The 9,120-nt window shown below is 42.1% G+C and overlaps 1 protein-coding gene across 1 annotated transcript in view; it reads right to left on the bottom strand.

The window, feature by feature from the left end:
- Nucleotides 1-1,875: 1,875 nt before the first annotated feature.
- Nucleotides 1,876-9,120, bottom strand: part of LOC309390107 (cadherin-like protein 26) — a gene marked incomplete at both ends in the record, with an annotated part of 35,206 nt that continues 27,961 nt past the window's right edge. Inside the window, 4 exon segments of the mRNA XM_081949187.1 lie at nt 1,876-2,076; nt 5,361-5,450; nt 6,470-6,547; nt 7,749-7,873. Coding sequence (XP_081805313.1) covers nt 1,876-2,076; nt 5,361-5,450; nt 6,470-6,547; nt 7,749-7,873 — 494 coding nt within the window.

The following is a 9,120-nucleotide window of genomic DNA, read 5'->3' as shown; positions in this document are numbered from 1 at the left end:
TCCAGGACTGGCCCATGCTCCTCCCCAACCTCCTCAATGTCTGAATCTGCTGCCAGCTCCACTGGCCGCTGGTGGGCCACAACAATTCATTCATTCATTCATTCATTCATTCATTCATTCATTCATTCATTCATTCGATTTTTATTTTGCCTTTATTACTTTATAAGTAACTCAAAGCAGCAAACATCCCCAATACTATTTTCTCTACAACAACAACCCTGTGAGGTGGGATGGGCTGAGAAAGAGGGTATGATTGGCCCAAAGTCATCCAGCCAGTTTTCTAAAGAAACATCTCATCAAGAAAGTCTTCTGCATAAATTAGAACAAATCACAGAATGGACATGATCCCCTCTTCTCAAGTCACATTTGCCCTTTATGTTTTAAAATCCAGAATTATTTGTCTTTTGACAGCACATTTTTTTTAAAAAAAATATTAACGTTTATTATAAGACAAAAGTACAAAAAGAAAGAATAGATCACAAAACAATAGAAAGCTAGGAGAAGGAAGAAGGGTGCTGAGAGAAAGGAAGGAAAAAATAGTAATTTCTGACGTTTCCGGACAGTAAAATACAAAAAAAAAGAATTACAACCTCAATCTTTTGCTTTACATTTCTCAACATTTCAAGCCGTTTTTATATCAACAAACTCATTCTCACCCTCAAAACCTAAAATCAAAGTATACTTTTTTTTCAGAATCGGAGGGGGGGGGGGGAAATCCAGAAATGCTTTCCGAGTAGAATGAAAGTAGATACATTCTAATTAATACAATCAGATTTGCTCCCTCTGCCAACTCCGTCATCTTTACCATCCATTCTTCCATTGTGGGAATTAGTGTGCTTCCATCTTTTTGCATCCAAGATTCTCACCGCACATAAATAATGATGCAAGGTGGCTGTGGGGAAGGGGTCAACCGTGGAGGAGAAACGAATGATGCAGTAACTGAGCACTCAAAACTGGAACGGACTCCACGGACTCCATCTAGTCTCAAAGAACATTTTTTTCCTAATGACCTGAACATGAGACTTCAGAACGCGCTTCTCCTCTCACAGGAGCAGCAATAGGCGTACAAGATTAACCTTTCTAGAGCAGGGGTCCCCAATCTTACTGGGTTGATGGCCCGGAGCAGGAGAGGGGGGAAAGAGGGGATGATTTTATGGGAGGGGCAAGTGCATGTGCATATGTGTGTGTGTTTGTGTGCACCTGCAACGTTCATGGCGACACTTGTGTGAATGGGGCCAGAAGCTCCCGTGATGAGGATAGCAGGAGTGGTGCCACAGATACCTGCTGCAAGGATAGCATAAGTGGGGCCTTGGGCATCTGGGATGAGGTTTGCCTGAGTGGGGTTGTACACTCATGTGGTCCAGTGGCAATTAGCCTGCGATCCGGTAGTAGGCCAATGTCAACTCACAAAGCATCCCTGGCCTGCTCTCAAGTTGCCATAGGAAAGGGGGGATGGGAAACCGATGAAACGGCACAGCAGATGCACATTCCAGACTTATCTCTCTCAAGGCTGTATCCCAGGGTTACTTACAGCGGCCAGAGGGGAGTGGGCTCTACAACCTGCGAAATTGGCCCATTGGCGAATGTGATTGATGACACACCCTGGGAGGGGGAAACAGGGCCAGGATTGGGGCTGTAAATTACGTGGGGTCAGAGTTGGCTTCACTTGGGGATGTGCCGACATGAAGCTCCTAATAAATGACTGGATTTCTTTTGAAGCTTGGCTCGATGCTCATGATTTAATTAGGGCATCTGTCGGAACCCTAACAGCTGCAGCCCACAGGTTGTAAACCCCTGTTCTAGGGCACTTTTTAATCATATAAAAGAAGTCCCATTTTCTAAATTAATTTGCTAAGGAGAGGCCCAAAACGACAATCATTCACTGCATATTTTTGCAAGGGGAAAAAAACTGGATTCCAAGACACCCAGGAAATCCTCAGGCAGGCTGTTTGTGTCATCTTCTAGGATGGAAAGGGACCATGAAGATTCGTTTTTTTCCAATGCTCCTTCCCTTGCATAAACACGTGGGACATACGAAACTCTATCATCCTCCCGGTTGGCCATGTCTTCACATTTCTGCAAAGACAGAAAGAAAGCAAACATTTAGACCAGCAGTGGGATCCACTTACCTCCCCTACTGGTTCACAAATGTAAATATGTGCTGTCGCTTCCCTCGCACATGCCACCATCTGTGCATGCACAGAAGGTCGCACATTACGTCAGAGTGGGTAGGTGGCAGTGGTGGGATTCAAATAATTTAACAACCGGTTCTCTGCCCGAATGACCAGCTGGGTAGGCATGGCTCGGTGGTCATGTGGCTGGGTGGGCGTGGCCAACTCAACATCACTCAGGTCGCCTTAGCTGTTACAATGTAATAAGGGTTAACCGGAGAGGCAGTTTCTGTAAGCAGGGCAGTAAAGATGAGGCTAGAAGCAACACCAGAATGTTTCCTTCCTGCCTTCCTTACAGGATTAGCCCTGTGAAGTGGGGAAAAAGAAAAGGAGATTTCTTCCAACAACCGGTTCTCCGAACTGCTTAGAAAGTTAACAACCGGTTTTCCTGAATAGGTGCGGACTGGCTGAATCCCACCACTGGTGGGCGGAGCCTCCCACAGCTGCCGCTACCAGTTCACCCGAACCAGACAGAACTGGCTGAATACCACCTCTGATTTAGACTGTTGAACCTAATCCCAAAGCTGTGCACTACAGGTAGTCCTCGACTTAGAGCCATTTGTTGGGTGATCCTTTGAAGTTACAACCGCACGGGGAAAAGGGGCTAATGACTGTTTTTTTGCACTTACGATCATTGCAGCATCCCCCTGGTCATGTGATCAAAATTCAGATGCTTGGCCACTGGGATGTATTTATGACGGTTGCAGTCTCCCAGGGTCAGGTGATCCCCTTTTTGCGACCTTCTGATAAGCAAAGTCAATGGAGAAGCCAGATTCACTTTACAACCGTGTCACTGACTTTAAAATGGTGGTAATTCACTTAACAACCGTGGCAAGGAAGGTCATAAAATGGGGCAAAACTCACTTAACTGTCTCGCTAAGTAACAAAGTTTGGGGTCAATTGTGGTCGTAAGTCAAGGACTACCTGTACAGAGCACCGGAATATAGTTTTAGTTTTAAAATCTTCATGGTGGCAAGTATGAAAAAAATTGCTTTTTTTCACTGTGGAGTGAAAAAATGTCTTGACTAGCCTTGATTCTGTTGCTGATTTTGGCAAAAAATGGCACCAGCCACATAATATTTGAAATGCATTTAAATGGTCAATATACAAATGTTTTTGGAGGTGCAAGAAAGAGGTTGGAACCAATGTTCCCTCTATTTTTTTTCAGTGTGTGGGGAAAAGTATAGTGTTTGAGCGGCATATTTTCATGCCTGAGCACCTGATTTTTTTTAGCCATAATTGCCATCAGAGCAGATGTTGGGGAGGGGGGCAAGGAGGTAAAGGGTCCCCTCCCTCTCCCTCAGATTCCCAAGCAGGGCGATAGATTGCAGAATGGCTTTCAGAAGTGAGTGTCTTATCTGAGCAATATGAAGACCGTTTCTTGAGCTTTACTTCAGGAAATCAGAAGAAAGAATAATCACTATGTAGTGAGCAGACTAACCCGATTAGTTCACTTCCAAAAACTACAGGAAAAACATGATATTATAGAAAAACACAAAAAAGTTCTGGTTTTTTGGCAGCAATCTGCTGTGCAAGTCACTCAGTAGTGATTCATTAGCACTTCCTCAGTTATCCTGCATTTTAAAAAAAAGCTAGCAGAAAGCCCTAACATTAGCTGACTTAGACTGACTTAGGCTAGCAACATCAAAAGGGCTCTGAAAAAAACAATCCAGAGAGATGAGGATTCTGCTTCCATCATTAAAGAGAGCTGTCAATTTACAATTATCAAAAACAAGATACCATTTATTTGGCCTCTGTACCAATCCATCCTCAAACTTTTGCCCCATATTCATGAGAAGTAGAAATCACAGGATGAAAGGTATGGGACTTGAGTTTATTTATTAGATTTTTATCCCACCTTTATTACTTCATAGGTAACTCAAGAAAGTGAACATACATAATACTTGGGTATGGAGAAAGGAAGGGAAGTGGAAAAGAAAGAAAGAAAAAAGGAAAGGAGAAAGGAAAGCAAAAGAGAAAGGAAAGCAAAAGAGAAAGGAAAGGAAAAGGAAAAGCAAAGGAAAAGGAAAAGCAAAGGAAGACAGAAGAAGGACAGAAAGGGAAAAGGAAAGAGTGGAATGGTACTGCTCAAAAATCAAGTCTCAAGATCCTGTGGACCCCTTTGGCTCAGGCAGTCCAATTCCCCGCTGCTTCCCACTCCCTGCAAAGCGAAGGGATCTCAGAAAGGCTGCCTAGCTCAGAACGGGGCTTCAGACGCAATGCCTGAGAAACCCCGGATGTGCAGGGAAACGCAGGCTACAACCAGCGAATCGCGTTTTCCCAGGAATCAACGAAGCCCCAGAGGACCAATGAGAATTCTCCCTTCTGTAGCATCATCAGTCTCCGGGTAGAGTTTCCTTGATTTGACCAATCACCAGATGGAGGAGAGAGTTCGGTGCAGAGAGAGGGGAGGAGGGATATTTTCAGTAATATTTTAAGACGTTAAAAAACACTGCGAGCAGTTTGAAACTTCTGCATGGTGTTTTCTTGTTATGTGCGTGGCCGCGCAGGCGCACAGCTTAGAGGAAACAGTGGTTGGAACATACAAACATATGTGGTGAGATTGTGATAGTGCACAACAAAATATGGGGCATGGTGTTTGGGGAAATTAGCGCACTCTTGAATGTAAATTTAGACATGTCACTGAGAATTGCATTATTGTTGCTGGTGGAAAAACAGGAGATAAATGAAACAAAAAAGGAATTGATTGTAAATTCTCCATCAGGGCGCAAAGAGAAAATATCTGCTGCGAACTCTGCATAGACGTCAGGAAGGGCAACCAGCCAGTAAATGCTGAGTTCCAGTCACCCACCCCGAAACAAAGGGTCATAAAAAGAAAAAAAAATGCTTTAAGAGTGGGATCAGGGATGGTGCTGTGTGACATTTCATATGGAAAATGGCAGATGGGAAGGAATGAGCTCTATAGAAATTTTCCTATATGGCAGCTGCGATCCTAACCTTCAAACCTCAAATTTCTTCATGTGACAAATAAGCACTTCACTTCCAAAATAGGTATCTATTTTTATTTTTCGCAACCTGAAAAAAAAAATCACTGGCAATTTGATTGAGCAGGGAAACCCCTAGGAAACCTTAAATCTGGTGGTTGAACCCATGCTCAAAACATATCCCACGTTTTGTCATTCTAAGTAATTGGGGGGGAAAGCCTCTGTTGCCCTGCGGTTGGCTTACTTGTTTCAAGGCAACAGCTACTATTTCTGAAATCTTCTCGTGCGGGTTTCTCTGGTATGTTTGAATGTTCTGATGATTCAAAGGCTCCAGCTATGGAAAGAAGAGGAAAAAAGGATCTTCACAATCAACTCCAACATAAAATCCATCTGCCCATTTTATCACTTTGCTTTCAAATACTGTATTTTTCAGACGCACTGGAGTATAAGATGCACCAAGATTCTGAAGAGGCAAATTAAAAAAAAAAGTTTTTGCACTCTACAGACCTCCCAGAAACAGCCCATTTTTTGTGAAAACGGGCCCGTTTTTGTTTTTTTTTTAAAGAGCATGAATAGCCTTTAGGAGGCTTGTAGGGTGCTCCTGGAGGCTGGGGGGGAGGCAAAATTGAGCATAAAATGGCCCGTTTTTCGCTCATTTCTGCCTTCCCCAGCCCCCAGGAGTACTCTGGAAGCCTCCTAAAGGATATGCACGGCCATTTTGGTGAAGGGCAGGGTTTCAGGAGGCAAAAAATGCTGTATTCAGTATATAAGACGCACCCAGATTTTCAGCCTCTTTTTTTGAGGGGAAAAAGGTGCATCTTATACGCCGAAAAATACGGTATAACTTTTGTCTAAACTGATTAATCCAAAGCTATTAGAAACAGTGAGAGGAAGGATTTCATTAATTGTGTAATACAGAACTGGGCAATTCCTTGGTCATTTGTCCAACACCTCCAGAATCTGCTCCAACTTGACAGCCAAATTCCAGTTTCTCCAATTATGGGTCATTTTGAGGCAGAAAATATTTGAATTTGTAACATAGGCTTACAGCCATTTTAAAAGAGATTGGTTTTTAAGAAGAGATTGGACAAACCACTTGTCTGAAATGTTATCTTGCTTGAGCAGGGGGTGGGAATAGAAGACCTCTAAGGTCTCTTCCAACTCTGTTATGCTGTATTCTGTTATTAAAACAAAGAATCTACTCCACCATTGCACAAAGGGGTATTGCCAGCCCTGGTTCCTGTTTGTAATACACTCCCGCCTACTTTGCAGTTCAGAAAGACTCAGAAAATCATTAATTGCCTCCCCCTCTACCAATAAATTTCTAATCCCAATTCACATGATGTATCTAACCTGATTCCAAGCTTTGATAGTGTTGAAGGATGAAGTTACACTTCCATTAGGATGTTGGTGGTTTTCTATAGGTTTCATCTGTATCAGTGCAGGGACATTCGTTAGAGAATAAAAGGGGAAACAGAACTTATAAAATAATCAAGTTACACCTCATTTTTTGTGTTTTGGATATTTTAGGATCTAGAATCTTTAGAAGAATTCTCAATAAAATCTTTATCTTCCCGAAGACTATCTGCTCTAAGTCAGTCCTTTCTGGCAGCTGAATATCTATGAGATTTGTCTTCTTCTTGCCCCAGTCACGGCCAGTCAGAGGAAAGGACGTGGATATCTGCAGATGATACCTCTTAATCTTATCAATCATATTAGGGGACTGGAGACTAAAACATATGAAGAACGGTTGCAGGAACTGGGTATGTTTAGCTTAAGAGAAAGAAGGACTAGGGGAGACATGATAGCTGTGTTCCAATATCTCAGGGGTTGCCACAAAGAAGAGGGAGTCAAACTATTCTCCAAAGCACCTGAGGGTAGAACAAGAAGCAATGGGTGGAAACTAATCAAGGAGAGAAGCAACTTAGAACTGAGGATAAATTTCCTGACAGTGAGAACAATTAATCAGTGGAACAACTTGCCTCCAGACGTTGTGAAAGCCTCAACACTGGAAGTCTTTAAGAAGATGTTGGATAGCCATTTGTCTGAAATGGTATAGTGTTTCCTGCCTAGGCAGGAGGTTGGACTAGAAGACCTCCAAGGTCCCTTCCAACTCTGCTATTGTATTGTATTGACCTGCTCCCGAGTTGCCAAAGGCAGGAGGATGGGAAATCACGTCTCCCAGCTGCACCGTGGAAAACAAAACACATCCTAGCTGGCCAAAGTCAAGGCTGTCTCCGTGGAGACCCGCAACGGCCGGAGGGAATGACTTCTACAGCTCGCAAAATTGCTTCGTCGGGGAATGTGAGTGGTGAGACACTTTGGGGGGAGGGACCAACAGGGTCAGAGGCAAAGTGCGAACTGGGTGAAGTCAGAGCTGGCTTCACAAAGTTCGTGCCAACATGGCGCTCCTAATAAATAACTGGATTTTTCTTGCTAAATGGCTTAGGGTGCCTGCATTTATTAGGCGATCAGTTGGAACCCTGCCATCGGAGTACTAATACTTGTTTTCACATATGTTCCAATGAACTCAATGAAATCTCCGTTAGGCTATGACGCACAGGCTTATACTAGAAATCTGGCATCAATCCCTAAAATGTCAAGGAAAGTAGCCAATGATATTATTTCTCACCAAAATATGTTCGCTCTCCTCATTGTAGTGGATCAGGGTTTGGTTGCCTGCTCCGTATGGAATGAAGGTAGGTGCTTTCTTCACTTTAGAGATGCAGGAATATAATACCAGAAGAGCCAGGCCCACTACATAAAAGGGAAGGGGAAATAAGCAATGTTGACAACTCTCTTCAACACCAATAAAGGAGAATATTTCTAACAGGGTAGAAATGAGGGGACCTTGGTGCTCTCTGAGCTTCCTTGTTTTCTTGTAGACATTTCATTACCCTAACTAGGTAACAACATCAGTGTTACAGTACAGTACAGCAAACCGTACTCCTTACTAGCACTGATGATGTTACCTAGTTTGAGTAAGGAAACATCATCCTCTTTTAATGGCCCCATAATCCCTTGCAGGGTGGAGTCTATGCAAGTGAATGGAGCTCAGTGTTTACTGCCCAGATGCCCTTGCTATTGCTATCACTTCCCTTTGTTTTCCTGCCTTTTCCTCCAACTTCATTTCTTACAATAAAATATGCATTATGGGAATAGAGTGGGAGAAGGCAAAACATCAGCCTAAAGTGTTTTGGCTGCTAATTCTAAGAATTCTTGGAACCACAGAAGAATGGGAGAGCAAATTATTTCATAAGGAGATGGGGCAGGATTCAGGATGAGAGTCTTATGGCTGCCAATGGTTGCATCTAAGAAAGAGGGGACTAGCTGCTTTTACATGGCACAGAGCGAGGACCATAGATAGATAGATAGATAGATAGATAGATAGATAGATAGATAGATAGATAGATAGATAGATAGATAGATAGATAGATAGATAGATAGATGATAGATAGATAGATGATGATAGATAGATAGATAGATAGATAGATAGATAGATAGATAGATAGATAGATAGATAGATAGCTTTACATATACATATACATATAAATATACATATACATATACATATGTTCTCATAGATTTTCACGGGTACAGGTATGCAGGTCTTGGAGTATTTGGGTCTTTTCCCATGTAAGATGATGATAGATAGATAGATAGATAGATAGATAGATAGATAGATAGATAGATAGATAGATAGATAGATAGATAGATAAGATAGACTGATTGATTGATTGATTGATTGATTGATTGATTGATTGATTGATTTTATGCTACCTCTTCAACAACCCAAAAGCAGACTATAAAATGATTTAAAGAACTATAATACAAACATTTATATATATGATTAGAGTGTGACAATAAATTATAATTAAATAAAAGATGTGGTCTACTTTACACATCATAACCAATTATAATTCTTCTGAAATCTTGCTTAACTAAGATTAAATTTGATAGCAGATGATGACTGATTCTTCCCAACTGGTAAATCCTAACAGTGG

The sequence above is a fragment of the Natrix helvetica genome (assembly GCF_964273705.1).
Source record: "Natrix helvetica genome assembly, chromosome: 3".
NCBI lineage: Eukaryota > Metazoa > Chordata > Lepidosauria > Squamata > Natricidae > Natrix > Natrix helvetica.
This window is presented reverse-complemented; position numbering and strand designations above follow the sequence as displayed.